The sequence below is a fragment of the Rhinopithecus bieti genome, unplaced genomic scaffold (assembly GCF_001698545.2).
Source record: "Rhinopithecus bieti isolate Rb0 unplaced genomic scaffold, ASM169854v2 scaffold_2872, whole genome shotgun sequence".
In the NCBI taxonomy this organism is placed as follows: domain Eukaryota; kingdom Metazoa; phylum Chordata; class Mammalia; order Primates; family Cercopithecidae; genus Rhinopithecus; species Rhinopithecus bieti.
The window spans coordinates 93,079-111,328 of NW_016803832.1; the positions used below are offsets into that span (position 1 = coordinate 93,079).

Below are 18,250 nucleotides of genomic sequence, written 5' to 3' on the forward strand. Positions count from 1 at the left end.
GGGTGTGTAGAAAACCGAGAGTGAAGGGCACATGAGCCACATTCTCTGACTGCCCTGGGAGATGACATGAAAAGAGAATGCCTCTCGCCACCACATCTAAGGTTTGGTATAGGGAGGACCATCCATAGGCCCTAGGAAGCTGGGCTTAATGCAGCCCCCTGAATAGTTTCAACGGAGAAACCAAAGATTTTCACCCAGGGCAGAGAGGGGCACTGATGTGTCTTGGAGGATGGTAAGGCTGGAGAGACCTTGGGACGGGCATACATGGCATGCTCAGACCAAGGACAGGGACCAAATGGGACTGAAGATGTGTCTACAGAAGCCACCGTGGAGGGAAAGCCACGCCCAGGACTAGCCGGGAGGAACACCAGGGTAGGACAGAGCACCTCCCAGAACCCTGAAGCCTCTCCCTAAATCCCAAGCCTCCCAGATCTAAAGTCAACCCCAGGGGAAGGTGGAGAAGGAAAAAATCTTGAACTGGGCATTTAACTTGGAATTTCGAAGTTTTACCCTGAAATGGCAAAATTATTTTTTCTGTCATCAACTTGAAAAAAAATCTCAATTTAGTTAACAAAAAATAAAGAAATCTTCATTTATTTGCTACAGACCTGAGGATGTGATTGAATCACTCAACAGACACTAATAAGTGCGCAGTGAGGAGCACGTGCTGGACTCAGTGTGCGGTTGAGGAAGGAGCTACTGCTGTGCTCGGGATCCACGGGTACAGGAGCCAGGAGAAACCCTGTCGGTGCTGAGAGGAGACGGGAGGCACGGGGGCGTGGTACTTGAGACTGGAGGGAGTGGCTGAGCCCAGAGCTCACGGGCCCCTCCCCATCCTAAGCCAGAGGAGCGGGGCAACGTTTCACTGGATGGTTTCTGGCTCCCTGGTGCTCATGGTCTGGACTTCTCTGGACCAAACATTATCTTGGAAACTTCTTTGATGCCAGCCTAGCAGAGTGGGCATTGGGGATCAGACCTTGGAGGGCTTGAACCGGTGACTCATGAGGCATCCCAAGCATCAGAAGAACCACGTCAGCGTCTGCACCATCCTGGCCCACGCTTGCTAATTGATGTCCACTTGGAGGTCCAAAGGCCAAACCTCTGCAGCTCTCAGGGCTTCACATGCAGAGATGAGGCCCAGGGAACACTAGTCACCCTGTGTTCACCTCCTGGAAAAAGCAAACAACCCAGATTCAGAGAAGAAGGCAGGCAAAGAACAGAAACCAGAAAAATCACACCGCCCCCCTTCCTCCAAACCCTATGTTTTGCACTTTACAGTTTACGAAAACACTTTTGCACTTGATTGTTATGGAAGCTGTGCAAAGGAGGTAAGGGAGACCAGTGTGGCCATTTTACAGACGGCTCAGGGGGCATCGATGCCTGCAAGAGCACACAGGTAGCCGATGGCCCACATGAAACAGGAACCCAAGGGGAAGGTCTCCCTAGTGTGAAGTTCTTTCCACCACAGAGAAGGAAAAGGGCAACACCAAGGGAGATGGTGATGCCCAGGAAACAGGAAGAGAAGTGTCACGGGGTCCAGGTGCTCTCACCACAGGGCCAAGGTCGTGCACTCCCAGACGCGGACTCCTGCAGAGGATTTAGTTGACCTCTGCTGCCACCAAGCGGCCGTTCTGAGGGTATCAGCCTTTGGGTGAGGGATATATACATAATATATGTGTAAACAGTTCAAAACTACTTTCATAGAACACTAAGATGTTATCTGCATAGAATACTAAGATATCTGCTCTTTTCAATCTTATTTCTCACAAGTGTACAATGGAGTTTCCCAAAGGCTATATTGCAAGTGATAACCCATTGACTAAAAGCAAAAGGAGACAGGGGAACACAATTGCCCTCTGTTTAAGCCAGACTTAGCTGCAAAAAGGGAAAACAACACAAGTCTTCTCGTTAATTACATTGGTTTAGAAAGAATCGTTATTTTCATAGAATGTTATTTATGTTAAAATGTCATGGGTTTATTATTATACCTAAATGGATATTTTTGAAATTCTGTTTGAATTTCCAGTAAATGTTGGTAAATATATAAGCAGATGTTCTTTGAGGCCCTTAATAATTTTCAGGAGTGAAAGGGCTGCTGAATGGTAATGGTTTTTGTTCTTCTTTTCATCGCTCCTAGTAAGGCAAATTGGCCAACCTTGAAGCCCCCCAACTCCAGGACACAGACACCAAAGCTGGTGCTTGGCTTGGAATTCTGTTTTGTTTTCATCCTTCTTAAAAATAGGATTCCATTTGTTTAAAGACTTTCCTGACCATGACACAGAAATTAATGCTGGGTACTAAGCTCTCTGAGGGCAGAGTCCCTGCCATTGTCACCCAATGCCTGTAACAGCACTGGGAACAGACTACACGCATTCTCTCTCTCTCTCTCTCTCTCTCTCTCTCTCTCTCTCTCTCACACACACACACACACACACACACACACACACACACACACACATTTGGTTAAATAGAAGCATAATGTGTTGATGGAGGAAAACTCACAAGCTATTGGCCCCAACTATTCCACGAGATTGCCCTCTCCAGAAAAATCTAAGAGGAAGTAGATCCGTTGCTGGCTGACCCCTCCCAGATCTGGCTACCACAAGAGATTTGTTTGGGTTGGAGCCGAGTTTCTTCATTAAAGCCAAGTTTAATTCATTGCAGCCCAGGTGCTCCTGGGTGAGAGTGAGGGTGTAGAAGATGTGCTGAGGCAGTGTCTGCCCAGCATGCAGGAGGTCAGGGAGGGGAGAGGCTGTTACTCAGAGCCAGGCTGAGGCTAGGTAGCGAGACAGAGCCAGCCCGCAGCCTGAAAAACAAGTGCCCAGCAGGGAGCCCTAGCTCTGCAATAAGATGTGCTTTTATTTTAAGAAATTATAAAAACAATATATGCTTGCTGTAAAAAAATTAAAACATTACAGTAATCACCATCATCAAATCACCATCATTATAGTGATATACAAAGAAATCACCATCATCAAAGTAGGAACTGAAAGCCTTCTCCCAATCCCACATCCCAGAAATAGCCACTATTAAATTTGGTGTGTATCCTTCAAGGGTTTTTCAATGCCCATATAATTACCCATATATGATATGCATTTTAAAATGAAAATGAATAACATCATATATGTTATTCTGCCCCTCCATTTCTGCACTTAAAATGTCACTGACGTATTTCCATGACAATATATGTAAGATCTACCTCATTCTTTTTAGTGGCTGTTTGTTTAACCCCCTCTTCTATTGACAGGCATCTGGAAAGTTTCTCAGTTTTCATTGTTACAAACAATTCTCAATTAACATGGTCATGCTTGCATTTTTGCCCATTAATTTATGCTTCCTTTATTCTAAACCCTGCTCATTCTTGCTGCTATGCTGAATCTAAGGATTGGGAAGACTCAGCTCTGAAGATGGGCACCAGCCAGTGAGAAATAGAGGGTGCACAGGCATGCCTGTAGCACAGGGAGGGACACAGTGCCAGAGGGGTCATGTCGGTGGAAGGACCATGGATGCTGCTAGGGGAGAGAGAGAGAATCAAGGAAGCCCTAATAGCTAAAGGCTTAAAGCATCTGAGCTGGGTTGAAAACAGGGAGCATTCCTGTTCCTGGTGATGCTGGGGATAAGAGTGTCCTATAGGTTAAAGAAAAGCACAGAGGCAGGGAAGCCTGGAGGGTGTTGGGTAGACAAGCAACTGGCCCAGCAGGCTTGTTGGATCACTTGGGAACTCATTAAGCAACATTTAAACGCCCATTATATGCCTGGCACTGGATGGGATGGGGGAAATGATGGGAGCACAGGGAACCAGGACCAGAGCAATGGGAGGTGAGTCCAGAAAGGCAGTTCTGATGTGGTTGATGGGAGGCCTTCATTAGCAGTTTCAGACTCCATACGTATGTGTCCCAACAACTTTGTCCTTTTTTACACCACAAAATAGCCATCATTGTGGCTGCTGGTGATGTTCCCTGGGTTGGACAGCAGGGGAGTGTAGCCTCAGGAAGATTATCAAATGGGATTGGCGGTAAAGTCCTGAACTGGGGCTTAGGTATGTTGGAGCCTCAGTTTTTTTCATCTGTAAACTGGATCAGCAATGCTTCTCTCTGCTTCCCTCCTCCTACAATCAAAAGGTGCCATGACGATTAATAGAAACTAGGAAAGGCTCAGACACCTGAAGAAGGTGGTTGCTGCATCTCAGCCTCATCAGGAGCACCCAGTAGAAGACCCTAGTTGGCCTTGTGGACACAGCACCACTTCTAATCAAACTGTGCAAGCATACCTAGCACCAGGAAATGGTCCAATTGAGGCAGACTTAAGAAATACATTCTAGGATGTGTTAGAGCAGAGACTTTAAGTCTACCCAGGGATGAACCAGGTACCAGAAGCGTCTCTTCACTCACATCCTCCACGCCCGCCCAGGCCCAGTGATGCTGGAGCAGACAGGCAGGCTGGTCTCTCCCATCAATAGAGCCTCTCCACTGCACCAGAATGATGTGCCACTGAAGTCCCTCGTGGCTGTCCCCAGCACCGAGGTCAGCATCTGCTCAGCAAATGTTTGATGACTGAACAAATGAATAAATGTCGCACTGCAGGAGGGTGGGAAGCTTGAACTGTAACCTGCAGAGATCCCCAGGGGACCCTGCAGTCCCAGGGGCTATGAAGGAGAAAGATTGAGGAGGGCATGCTGAGGGTTTTATTTCAAGCAGGGAACCCTCCGCTCCAGTAATAGGTTTCACACCGAAGAGACAGAACACTTTCAACTCTTTTGCACCATAGCATTGCTTTGGTCTTGGGTCTAGTAAGGCAGAGATTTTTCTGAGACATGGCCCAAATCACTCAAAGGCAGGGGGTGGTGGGGGAACAGGGTAGTGGAGAAACCAAGGAAGATCTTTTCAAGGGAAAGAAAAAAGAACAAATTTGAGGACATTTCCTTCACTGGGATGTAAGCCAGGGATGGCAAATAGATTCATTTCGTATGGCAGTTCTGCGCAGCTGCTGGTGGCTGCCGGGGCACTGTGCTGAGAAAGACTCTGAGGCGCCACTCGGCTCATCAAGAAAGGGCTCTATGATTGACTAGGAATGCTTGTTGTGGGCACAGAATTGGGAGAGGCTGCAGGGACACAAGCCACATAACAGCAAAATAGCAATGGCCTCCCCATGCAGCTCTAGTAAGGAATAAAATTTAGAACAATGAAGTCACTCTGGAAACCAGACTGTGGATCAAGTATTTCATTTTGTTTTGTTTTGTTCTCTATGTAAAAATAAGGCCCAGAGAGTGCCCACCCCAACCAAGCCCAGGGCCAGCCTGCCTGAAGTAAGTCACTAACGTGTGCCACTGCTCAGGGTGGGGGAACCCCTAGAAGGTTTCTGTCCCTTATCACCCTTTTCAACGGCTATGCCCTCCCCGCCGACCTTAGGGATCTGGGAAAAAAGAAGCCAGGCTGCCCCCGCTCAGTTTCTCACCTCACCTTCGTGGAGGGGGGTTTCCCTCTGGGCCTGCAACATCCACAGAGGCCTGAACAGAGCAAGAGAAATGACAGTGGCCAAGAGCCTCTTGGAAGCCAGGCAGGGGCATCTGACAGAGAAACAATGTGAAGAGGTTTTTAATGCTTTTATTTTGAAACTTAGAGCCAACTCCACCTCTTCCATGAATTCACAGTGAGTTTACAATGGCCATGGGAGGAGGATCTATTTTACTCCAGTTTTGTTTTGTTCTGTTCGTTTTTTTGTTACCAGGTGCAAGTCCAAAGCTGAAATAGTTGGTGATCAGTTGACCAATGGTCAGTTGAATGCCTCCAAGGCAGGAGCTCCGCTGCCCCAGCTGGGGTGGGGATCAGAATGCTTGCAATTGTGAAGGAAGGAAGGGGTTCTGAGGACAGCCTGCTTGGCTGAAAGCCCACCTGGCGGAGAGTCTTTCTCTCTCTTCAGTAAATTCACACCATGGGTTCTGCAGACACTGTTAGCATTGACCTGTTAATGGGATGAGGCCCTGGGAAAAAGGAGGAAAGACAAGAACATCATCTAACAGGAGTCTTAAAATCTTGGATCTTGGGGTCAAACAACCCATTTGGAGACTGGGTTTGTGAAGCACCAAGAGGCAAAGTACAGAGTGGCAGAGGCTCTCAGGGTTACCGGGGCTATTTGTAAATGTTCAAAAAAGGTATCATAAGAGGACTATGTCTTCTTTCCTTGAAAATCAGTTTTCCTGAAACTGCAAGTAGCCTTATGAGATCTGGAGCACGCATGTCAGGACAGAGGGCAGACCAGGATTATTCTAGGAAGCTCTGGAGGTTGGTCTTGGACAGGTGGATGGTAGAGTTGGATTCATGAGCCATAGACAAGTTTGAGAACCAGCCACTGATGAGTGGGCTGGATGCTACTTCTACCACCAAAGGCCACTGATCTTCCCGCATGGGACTTGGGGACGCTGGGGGAGATCTCTGTGCCTGGTTGCTGGAAGGCACCTGGCAGCTGCTGGGAGCTGGGTGATCTATCCCCTGCAGGCTCTTAGAAACAATTCTCAAGTCATCCCTGTTATCTGTACCCAGGAACTCTTGAGATGGTCCCCATCCCGCCACTTCTTAGGGACGGCTTGACTCCCTAGATCTCTAATATACATCATCTCACTCTGTCCTGGGTCTAGAAAATGAGGGAGGCATTCAAAGAGTGGGTGTGACTGCTGTCTGAGCATGGCCTGCCCCAAATCTCAGAGCTACTTGGTAAATTAAAATCCAGTCTTATTAACAGGCCTTGGTGTTTTGGGGTTAAAACAGGAAGTTGAATGCCATGGGCAAGACTTGTTTAAGATGGATCTGCAGACCAGTGGCTGGAAACCTCACTCTCCCACCAGAAGGCAACAAACTCCTCCCTGCCTTAGAAGTCCTCCCTTCTGAGGGAGACAGATGTCCATGCCCCTTGCAAGAAAGAGTGCTTTCAGAAAGAAAAGCTTCCAATTGGGTTGGTCACTGCTTGTGAAAGGCTAAATGCAGGACAATCGTGATTGGGTTGCTAGAAAGTTCCTTCTTTGTACTGAAGCAGTTAATCACCAGGGTGGTCGCAGTGGCAGGTATGACAGGTTGGGCAGGCATCCAGCCACTCTGGGATCTGGGAGGTCTTGGCATTAAAACCATCTTGTAGCTGAAGATTTCATGACATGGGAAAATGGTCCCAAACTACTGAATGGGAAAAGAGGACTGTAAAACACTGTGGAGAGTAGGGTCCCAATTTGAAAATACACATAAGACAAATTTGGAAGAATAATAACAAGGTCTTGTGATGACAGGTCTTATTATTTTGTTCTTTCTGTTTATTTAAATTTTCTATTTTTTCTACAATAAAAATGCATGACTTTTATTATAGGATGTTTAAGAAATTACTTTTCTCTTAAAGAGAGCACAGCTTTAAGAATAAGACAAATTCCTTCCCTGTCCTGGATGCCACCCAAATGCAGTAACTCTTCACTCAAGATGTTGAATTATACAAACTGTGTTGCTACCCTTTCCCTTTCATAAGAAAGGGCAAATAGCCAGAAAAGCTGTGAATGTTGCTGCTTTAGCAAAAAGTGGAGAGCATTTTATTTGAAGCCAGCTTCTGGGGCTTGTCCTGGGCTAACTACGGTCAGCCTGGTTGGTCAGGCCCCCTCCCTTTGTCCAGGTTCTGGCACTACCCGTGCACCCCAGCAGGGCTCTGCCATCCTGAGAACGCCCCTGCCAGCTCACACGGGGAGGCAGCAGTGAGGTTTTATAGACAAAGAACATCCTTCCTAGGAGAATTTGTGCTAACCAAGACTCATGTCAAATGGCTTCTTAGTCGACTAGAAAGTTCAGTCCACACCCACTTTGTCTTCTGAGCTTTGCAGGTAGCCAGTGTGGGGGCAGACAATGAGGAAGAAAAAGCACAGGGAGGAAGAGGAGACCTGAGGGAATATGGGTGGTTGGTCATCCACCCATCCGACGACACTGCTGAGTGGTCCTTTGTGTGCCGGGCTCTGTGCCAGGCACCATTAGTGCAAACGTAGGGACAGTACGGCAGCCCTGCCTGGGGAATGAGGGCGTCCTCTGGCATTTAGGATGCAGTGCGGGTGGGGGTGGGGGATGGTCTGCAGAAGGCGCGACTCACCCCAGCTGAGAAAGCAAGCTGGCAATCCGGGAGGAGGAGACTTCTACAGCCTGGATGACAAAGAGCTGGTGAAGCCAAGGACAAGTGGGAAAGGAGCGAAAAGAGGATGTCAGGCAGAGGGGACAGCCTGAGCAAAGACCTAGGGGCGAGAGAGAGGGCCGGACATTCAGAACAGTGGTGAGGGGTGAGGCCAGCGGAAGCAGGGTGAGGGCTTTATCTAGAGGGCAATGGGGAGCCAAGGAGGGCATGTGAGCATGGGAGTCAGATTTCTGTCTTTAGAAGAGTCCTTAGGCTACAGTGATCTTTCTGCAATGAGAAAGAAAAAGAGGGTATGGGAGGCAAAGAATGGTGGCAGAGAACTGTCCTCTGGGGCTCTGGGAGCCTGTGGGTGGCTCTCAGAGTCAGGCCCCGCAGTTCAGTAGGGAGGTGGGGAGACGGTGCCCCCCTGCAGGTATCCTGGTTGCAGTCCTAACTTGTGAGCCTGGGTCATTGCATCTGCACAGTGAAGGTAAAAGTGCTTCTCTGCAAGGGCTGTTGAAGCTACTGGATGGGAAAATGGAGAGGCGAGCTGTCTGGAAACAGGTATACTCTGTGCCAGACTCGGTCCCTGGGGACCCAGCACACCACCAGTCACTGGTGGGCATTTCTCAACTGCTGTTTGATGACAAGAAGGGTGGCAGCTCTAGCCCCAGCTTACCACAGATTAGATATGTGATAAACCACAGGACATTTCAGAAGGCCACAACATTCTCATGACCAAAAAAAAAAAAAAGAGTTTCAAGTTCCTGGGAGGTACAATTGGCTGGGATGGAAGCACACTGACCTGGCACTCATGGACTCGTCACTGCGTGGTCCCCGCGGATAGCCTGCAGCGACAGCTCGTACCCAAGGAACATGGCCGCACTCATGGGGAAGCCCCGCACCGCGTTCACAGTGATGCCTCTGAAAAACACCTTTGCACAGGGGCCTGGTTATTGCAGGGAACTGAGCCACACCTCTGCAGGGCCACTAAGGAGGGGCAGAGAATGGCTCGTGGTGCTGCCCGCCCAGGCCCCGTCCGCAGCCAGAGCCCGAAGGACCTGTGCAGGCAGAGACCACAAAGAGAAGTCCCAGTCATGCCCTGCCCTGACCCATGTCATACCTGATGGTGCTTTTCCTGCCAGACCCTGATACACATGCACTAAATACTATAGGTAAGCTGTTGGGCCAGGCAAACACCTACATATGCTTTTTAAATTGCCCTCTCTCTCCCTCCCTCTCTTCTTCTCTCATATACATACACACACTGTCTCTCTCTCTCTCCCTCTCTCTCTCTCTCTCTCTCTCTCTCTCTCTCTCTCTCCCCCCCCCTCCGGAATCTAGAAGCCCTAAGTAGACAGAGCACCCAGCCATGCCCAATCACTGCAGCAGGGGCTTCACAGGACAAACGCAAAGTGGCAGAGAACGGAACTCGAACTGTGCTTAAGACTCTGCAGACATGGAGTTGAGGCACAGCTTTGCCATTGAGGTTGAGGCACAGTTTGTCACTTGGGCCAATGGCAAACTCTCTGGAACTCATTTTTCCCGACTGTAAGAGGGAGTAATGATAGAATCAACCTGATAAGAATGTTGGAGGGACTAAATGAGATGAGGCTTTTCAAGCACTTGCACGGTGCCTGGCATACAGTATAAGCACGTATTAACTGCTGATTATTATCATCACCCTCCTTGTTCTTATTAATAGTCTATCACCTAATAGGGAATAGGACTCAACCTCCAGCACTAGGATGCGTGCTCGGGAAGAATGGCCCGTGCTGCTGAGCTGCTGAACTCTGCCTTTGCTGCTCCGTGACACCTGCATTTGTCTTCCATCCCCAGGGAGTATTATGTGATCACGGCCTATGATCTTCCTTTCCTCCCTCAATCTTCTTGCTTGGTGTTGGGTGTCAGCTCATAAATGTGATGTGATTTCAACTCTCAAGCAGTGATAACCTATTAGCAGAGATAAGGCCTGTTTAGGAACAATAACAACATGACCCAGAAAATGAGAACAGATAAGAGCTTTGGCGAGAGGGACTGTGGGGAGGAGCTGGCCTTTAACACATCCTCTGGTAAGAAACGACTATCTAAAAGCAAGTTCTCACACAAATATAAATGACTTGAGAACTGTCAGGCACAGATAGAAACCTACTCTGATTCCTGTATAATTTTCTAAGTTTAAGAAACAGAACTGGTCATTTTGTAAAAGTAGAAACCAACCCTTTGCATTTCCCCAGTTTCCTCAGTCTCTGGGCACTGTGGTATCAGAGTTGGTGCAGGCCTCTGTCACTGGCTAGGATATCAGGTGACCTTCCTTCAGGAGAGGTGCCTGTACCTCGCAACAGCCTCCAGGGTGCAACATGGCCCTAGGGATGGGGTTAATGGACAAGGATCCCTAGAGATGAACAAGTGGCTCAGCCAAGCCCTCGAGCTGTTCAGGCAGTGAGATCCTGGTAATATTAACACTCTTCTCTGATGTCTGACCTTTCTGGAATTCCACAGGCTCATCCAGAGTGACTGAATAACAGCCAGGAACTGGGTCAAACTCTGAGAGGAAAATTCCATGCCGGTGCCCACAGAGGTTCCCCTGTGGGTCTGGGCTTGGCTCTGCTCTGCAAGGCGGAGGCAGCCAGGGCCCAGCTTGGAGTGTGAGCCTTCTGTCCCACAGCACCAGGCTCTGCAGGAGCTGTGGGTCACTTCAGACAAGCAGACAGCCCTCCCTCCAGCAGCTGTGGCCTGCTCTGCTGCGGAGCCCACAGAAGGCAAACAAAGTGCAGACCTGCCAGCTTTTACCCAGAGCTTTCAGAGCATATGACCTCCAGACCGAGTCCCCCCTCACTCCCACCCTACAAAGCCTCAGTGGCTCCCTATGGGCTAGGGTCAGGTCCATACCCTTTCCTGACTTGCAAGGACCCACATGCTCTCCCTTGCACTTTCTCTGCGCGGCCTCTCACAGCTGACACTCTGGGCAGGTTAACGGCCTGTCATTCCTTTAAGAGGCCAGACTTTTTCCTCCACTGGGCCTCTTCTGGTACCTTCTGCCTGGAGTGCTTCCCATGCCTGGCTTGCAGCCTGGCAGTGTCGCCATGGCCACCCCCAGGTGGATGATGGCCCCTCACCTTCTGTGCACTCAGTATCTCCCCATCACAGCACTCCTCACACTGTTCTCCAAGTGTCCCTGACTTATCTGTCAGGAAGGACAGACAACAGGGGTGGGGGTGGGATTAGCACCCACAGTCAGGACAGTGAATGCAGGGCTGTGTGGGTGGTTTGCCTCTGAAACTCCAGCACCTGTGAGCACTTAACCCAGAGTAAACCTTCCATAAACACATTAAATGAATCAGTGAATGGATGGATGCATGAGTAAATGAATGAATGAATAAATGAACTTTTGGACGTGAAAAAGGAAGAGTCCTGGTGGCTGTAGTTCAGGGTTCCTGGAGCAAGAGGGAGGCTCCAGATTCCCCAGGGACAGTAACCCAGGGCAGCTGGCCCTGGTGCCTTCAGAAGCTGTCTACCTACAAATGCCCCCTCTGTCTGCCATTCAGCCTCATCTCACTGCCACAGCCCCTCCACAGCAGCTGCTTCCATGGAGCCAAGAATACCAAGGTGCTTCACCAGCCTCATTATTTCAGATGGCAACTCTCCAAGTCAGAGCTATGGTCCATGTAGCCCAAGACAACCCTAACAGTGGGCAGAGAATCGCTCCAAAACTACCAGATTTTTCTTCTGTTTCTACTTGGAGATGCCTCGACAAGTCCATGGACTTTTGATTTTCCCTACCACAAAGGCTATGCCACTGATCATCCCTAAGTGTAACCCACTCAAATTGGTCACCATCATCATTATTAATGCCTTTCTAATTCTTTCCTGTCACAAACTTCTTCTTCCATAGGAAGGTGAGAACAGATTGGATGATGATGGACTTGGGGCCTTGCACTCTGCCTCTGTGAGCCACAGTCAAGAATGCTTGGGGAGGGATGCTCCATATGGCCAGAGCCCAAGCCAGCCGGGAACTGGAGCCATCCCTGGGGCACCAGGGAGTCCTCTTTACCTCCTCCTCCTGCTGCTGCCAGAAAACTGCCTTTGAGACAACCTGATTGCTCTAGATGGTGTCGTTATTTTTGTTTATGTTACTATTTATGTTCATAAGTAAACAGTAACATATACAAGCATACGTAGATAGGTACATACACATATATTCTTATATACACTGTCAATGTTTTTGAAATGTATCACAAGAAACTTTATGGTAATTGCCTTTGAGTGAGGACAGGGACCACAGGCAGGGCATCGACACAGTATATCCTCAGGTAGTTTTGGAAGCTTCCTATGTTCATACATTACCAATTTTTGACCAATTAATACAAATTTTAAACAATTAACCTTGAACCATCTGATCATGCAGTGGTTACTCAAGCTGAGTATTGTTATCTTGACTTAAAACCTGTCTCTGAACCAACAGTGAGGACCAAATGCTATCAAGATTAAGAAACCAATCATCTGAACTTAGCTGACTTCCAGGACTTCATTTTTTAAAGAGCACAGTAATTTTTGCAGGAAATAATATCAGCAATATATTTTGCCTCTACAGATTCTTTACAAATTATGACACATTAATATTTGGGGAAGTAGACAAAACATCTCAAATAAAATGAATCATCCATTTGAAACACTTTTATATCCTTCTGTGTTCATTGGCTTAAAACAAAATGAATTTTTTTAAAAAAAAAAAAAAAAAAAAAAGAAGAAGAAGAAGAAGAAAAAAAAAGATACAAAAGACAATTGAGGCCACACCAGGGCTGGGCTTCACCCTTCTGTCAGGGCAGCTCTTGTTAAAAATTTTAAAAAGGAATTTAAAATAATGAGAACAGTAAAGCTCTGAGTTTATCCATCCTTAAAACATAAAGATAGAACTCAAGTTTCCTCCTTATCACATCTTCTTATACTAACCAGGGTCCAGCCTTTCCTCACACACTATGATATCCTGCTCTTCATTCCCAGGGCACCACTAGGGTCTTGCTTAATGGGCAGTGACCAAAGGTGGATGCAACATTTCAGCTGTAATCTGGTCAGGGCAGAGGCCTCCACCTCCTTTATTCTACCCACTATACTTCTATTAATGCAACCTTGGGACAGGTCTCACTGTTGGCTCACTGCACATTAGCTGATCAGAGCATGGGCTTTTTCTCTTTAGTTTACTGCTCTGTCCCCAGCTCCTAGAACTGTGCCTACCACATACTAGGTGCTCTAAAAATAAGCATTTGAAAACTAAAGCACTTAGGCATTTTTCCTTAGGAGCCTTCACCAAATCAGATCGCCCCATCCTCTACACAGTTGATTGGTCCATGATTGAATACTAAGGGCTGGACTTTACAGTGACTTCTGGTAGTTCTGTCTTTTAGATGTGGCCCTTTGATCTAGCTTTTGGATCTTGTCCCTCTCATGGGGCATGTTAGTTATTTACTGCAACACTGGGTCATCCCAACTCTGCATCTTTCCCAAGTTGGGGGAGAGAGTAAAACAGGACCTCGGAAAACTTGCTTTAAGAGGCAGAGGAAGGGCAGGTATAGAAATAGCTGTCGCCCGTGGTGGTGTGTTAGAAGCGCCTTGAGAGAGGTACACGAGAAGCAAGCCAAGGACATGGATCCTGGGGAGGGTGGTGGACTGCACTGGGCCTGGAAGGATGGGGCAGACTCATCTGGCAGGGCCTGGGGTGGGGCAGCCATGTGAGAAAAGACTCAGAGCTCTGGGGTAACGCTGGTGCTAATAAAATCAATACTGATAATACTAATACAAATGAGAAAGGGTTAACTCTTCCCTATGGGTTACATAATGGAGTGCTTTTTGTATTAACCCACAAATGCCCCACCCTTCATGGAAGGGATGATCATTCTAGGAGAAACTGAGGCCCTAAGACATGAAGCTGCTTGCTTGGATCCTGCCAGCTCACAGTAGCTACATCTGACTTTGAACCCACATCTGCTAACTCTAAGAGCCACACCAAGAAAGCAAGGAGCCCATGCAAGAAAGAGCCAGCAGGATGGTTTCTCCAGAGGGTGATGAATCTGTTTATAACTTTGGACACTGGATATGGAAGTCTGGTCTATCCTGGGGCAGCACCTTTTCAGGTGGTGGGAAGGGGTGTGTGTTAGGTTAAGCCCTTGAGCTGTAGGAAGAACAGAGGAGACACAGCCAAGGGAAATGGGTTGGAGGCTGCCTCCTCAGCCGAGGCCAGAGGTCTGGGGTCAGGGCTTAGGTGGGAGAGCAGAAGACAGTTCACAGGGCCTGGAGCTGGTGAGATGAGCTGACTGAGGACAGGAAAGAGGCAAGGCAGCTCTGGCAATTCCCACCAGGAGGAGGGGTGGGGAAGGCACTGAGCCATGAGTGAGGAAGGACTGCCCAACCTACCTTGATGAGAAGGCAAACTGTGGTGACAGACAGACGTAGACCAGGCCCAGGCGCCACCATGGACCAGCTGTGTGGCTGCAAGCAGATTACCAGCCCTCTCTGAACCTCTGTCAGGTAGGTCACATACCTACCTCCTCCACTGGCCATGTGAAAAGACCACCTAGGTGAAGTGCTTGACAAAGCACCCACTTGTGGCACCTGACACGTAATCACCAGCAGCCTCCTGGTCTCCTGATTCCCTTCTCTGTAGTCCCACATCCTACTAAATGTGTGAATCACCTTCCAGGAACTGACACTGGCCCCGCAGGCCTACTGTGGGCTTACTTTAAGACCTTCCTTCTGGTAACTCTGGGAGATACAATCCAGGACACCTTTATATTTGTTTAAATAAACCCCATCAGCTTGGAGTCGACTTTTCACAACATCCATAGGAGTCGCTGTCCCCCAAGAAATTGCTCCTGCAAAGAGAAAGAAACAGGTGTCAGGGGCTGGCTCCTTAGGATCGGGAGGGGCCTGGCTCCTTGCGGATTTCTACCATTTAGAGATTCATTAAACCGGGAGAAGGGACAGAGCTCAGGATTAGAACCCGCAAAGTTTGTTTCTGATTCTCGCTTGCCACTCGCTGTGAGACTTGGCAAAACTTTCCTCCCTTCTCTAAGCCTCGGGCTTCTCGTCTGTAAAATGGGGCGGCAGTACCTATCTTTGTGGGGCTGTTTTGAGGACGAAATGAATTGATGAACGTGAAGCACTGAGCACAGTGCCAGTCCACAGCCAGTGTTCAAGACGTGGCAGTCTTTATTAGCAGTTTTTATTGGAGAAAGAGTAACAGGCTCCACAGGTACTTGGCAGCACCTTCCCGGGGCACCAGAAGAAAGCCCAGGGTGAGGCATGAGGCTGAAGGTTCGCAGCTCGCTGAGGGCAGGATTTACTCTGAACCCAGAGAAGCTAAACATGCACATGCAGACAGGCTGCTCACCAAGGAAGGGCCAGCCTGGGGGTTGCAAAAACAGAGCAGGGACAGCTTTTGAAAATCTCTTTTCTTTTTCAAGTATGTGGAATAGAAGCCTTGGGATCACGTGCCACTAGGTCATCCTCATGGGATACGCTCAGGTAAGGAATTCTAGGAAAACAATGCCAGGCTACTATATAAACACAGAAATTCATATATTCCTAGATGAGGAGAGAAAAACAAATTGATGTTAAAGTCCAGGGCAACTGGTTTGCATGGTCTTTAATTGCTGCCCAGTAGCTCCCAAAGGAGACCTTAGACTGTCCTTGGCCCTCGGCCTATCCTGGACTCTGGTCCCCTTAGCCTCCTGCCCTTGGTCCTCCAGGAGCCTCTCTAAACCTGTGCCTTCTGCCAGGACAGTGGGACCACTTCCCAGGGTACTGCCCTGGTGCACTCCCTTGTCCCTCAGCCCATGGGAAAGGGCATTGCAAAATGGGATTTGCCTGTCAGGCCATTCACACCTGCTTTCTGCAGAAGTGAGAGTGGATGGGGCCTTGCAGTCTTCTCTGCCAGTCGGTACTGACTGAGCTCTTACTAGTAGCTGGGCATGAGCACAGGCACCTGGAGGCCAGAAGGTGAAACTATAGTAAGGTGGCTAAGACATCAGCTTCATTATGTGTTTGCTATGAGCTGACAGCATGGCAAACTGTGATGATGAGGAGGAGAAAGAGAGGGAGGAGGAGGAGGAGGAGAGGGGGAAAGAGAAAGAGGAGGAGGGGGTGGAGAGGGAGGAGGAGAGGGAGGAGGAGGAGAGGGAGGAGGAGGAGGATTCATGATTTTCTTCTTTCTGTTAGATCTTTCCCATCACATCAAACATGCCATGATGCCAGCCTTCTTAAAAAGGTATCCTCTCTTGACTTCCATAACCCTTCTGGCTATGGCTCTGTTTCTCTGTTCCTCATTACAGCATAGCAGAACCCTCAGAAGAGTTGTGTATACTTGGGTGCACCAATATCCTTCATCTCATTCTTTCTTGATCCCACTCCATCAGGTTTTTACACCCTTCTCTCCATCAAATGGCCCTTACCAACATCCCCAGTGGCCTCCATATTGTTAAATTCAGGAGGTGCGAGAGTAGCAGGTACAAAGGCCCTGTGGTTGGGAAAGGGCCCGCCATGGTCAAGTTGCAGCAGAGACGAGTGTGACTGGAGAAAGTGAGGAAGGGGAGAGGAGTAGAAGTGAGGTGGGTGGGGAACAGGGAGCTAGATCACTGAGAGCCTGGAAAACCATTGCAAGGATGTCAACTTTTACCTTAAATGAAAGAGGGATGTGGTGCAGGATTCTGAGCAGGGAGGTTAAGAAGCCAGGCCATGGTCACAAAATGATGAAGTGTGGATTTGAACTTAAATCTTTCTGGCTGCAGAGTCCCTGCTATACTGTCAGCACCAGCTGTGTGACCTGGGATTGGCTACTTAACATTTCTGGACCTGAGTTTTCTCATCTGTGAAATGGGGAGACTGATTCCTGCCTTGTAGAACTAATGGCATCCTTACATCACAAAGGTTGCATTTAATAAACTGAACCATGATAATGGATTTCCTTTCCAAAGCTTAGTAATGCCTGACACAGAGTATGTGTTCAAAATATATCCATTGCTTGAAAGTCAAATGGGCTCAAATGGGAACTGCCATTCTCATAGCTGCATAGGAAAAGGGATGAGGCTGAGGTGGGAGAGGGCCAGGGACACAGTAGGTACCTAACAAATAATTGTTGGGTGAGTACCTAAATGTGTCCTGCCCTCCCCCTGGGCTGAGAAGGGCATGGCAGTTCCCCAGCTGTCCCACTGCCGTGGCCTGCACAGGGGTGCGGCTCCAGCTGCTGCTGCCCTTACCTGCCATGCCGCCCGCCAGCCATACGGCACAGGGGCTGGGGCCTGTGCAGGCCTCAGGTGTGATCCATTCACTCAGGAACACGTAGGGGATGAAGTAGAGGCAATAGCCTGGGACATCCCTCAGCAGCATGGCACTGGCCCCCCGGTACAGCCCTGCCAGGCCCTCATTCCTCACAATGGTTGTAATGCAGTGCACGGGCCCCTGGTATGCTGGCTGCTCCCCAGGAGCCACTGCCTTGGACTTCAAACCGAGGTTGGCTGCAAAGACAAGGGAGAGAAGGTGGCAAGTGACCCAGGGCGTAAGAGACTGGACATTCCCTGACACTGGAGCCAGCCCAGCCCTTTGACAGTTCCCTCTCATGTAGCCCATCAGCTTTTACCAAATCTGACCTTGGCAGTTCAAACCAGGATACTGAGGTCCCAACAAGAGCCCCTGCCAATATACACAGCCAGACTGGGGACAATCCCAGCCACATGATAGAACACCAGTTACTTTAGGTCAATACCACTACTTCTTTTGAAGCAGATGTGACTTCAGAATGTCTAGAATCAATTATGACAAGCCACATTAAGCTCTTTTTTGAAGCTAGAAAATCCAACATGTTATGTGTGTGGGTGTGTGTGTATTTGTGTATGTGCCTGTGTACACACTTATGCACAGTGTGGCAGGGCAAAATGTATATGAGATTTGGAGCCAGACTGTCCTGGCTGCAAATCCTAGCTCTACCGCTTATTGAAAATAATTTATAAATTATATATAAAATTTAAAATCTATAATTTTATAAAATATCTACTAAGAACTCAAACAAATTTACAAGAAAAAACAAACAATCTCATCAAAAGTAGGCGAAGGATATGAACAGACACTTCTC

General features: G+C 48.5%; 1 protein-coding gene across 3 annotated transcripts in view; it reads right to left on the reverse strand.

The window, feature by feature from the left end:
- Window positions 1-5,589: 5,589 nt before the first annotated feature.
- Window positions 5,590-18,250, reverse strand: part of SLC25A48 (solute carrier family 25 member 48) — a 48,512-nt gene continuing 35,851 nt past the window's right edge. Inside the window, exons 5-9 of one of the 3 annotated variants that reach the window (XM_017854900.1) lie at window positions 17,379-17,636; window positions 14,863-14,996; window positions 14,539-14,613; window positions 8,933-9,062; window positions 5,590-5,980 (exon numbers count right to left, since the gene is read on the reverse strand). In XM_017854900.1, coding sequence (XP_017710389.1) covers window positions 8,940-9,062; window positions 14,539-14,613; window positions 14,863-14,996; window positions 17,379-17,636 — 590 coding nt within the window. In that variant the 3' untranslated portion in view covers window positions 5,590-5,980; window positions 8,933-8,939. Of the gene's footprint in view, window positions 5,981-8,932; window positions 10,081-14,538; window positions 14,614-14,862; window positions 14,997-17,378; window positions 17,637-18,250 lie in introns of those variants that run through there. The other 2 variants (XM_017854903.1, XM_017854906.1) reach the window with 2 other exon arrangements.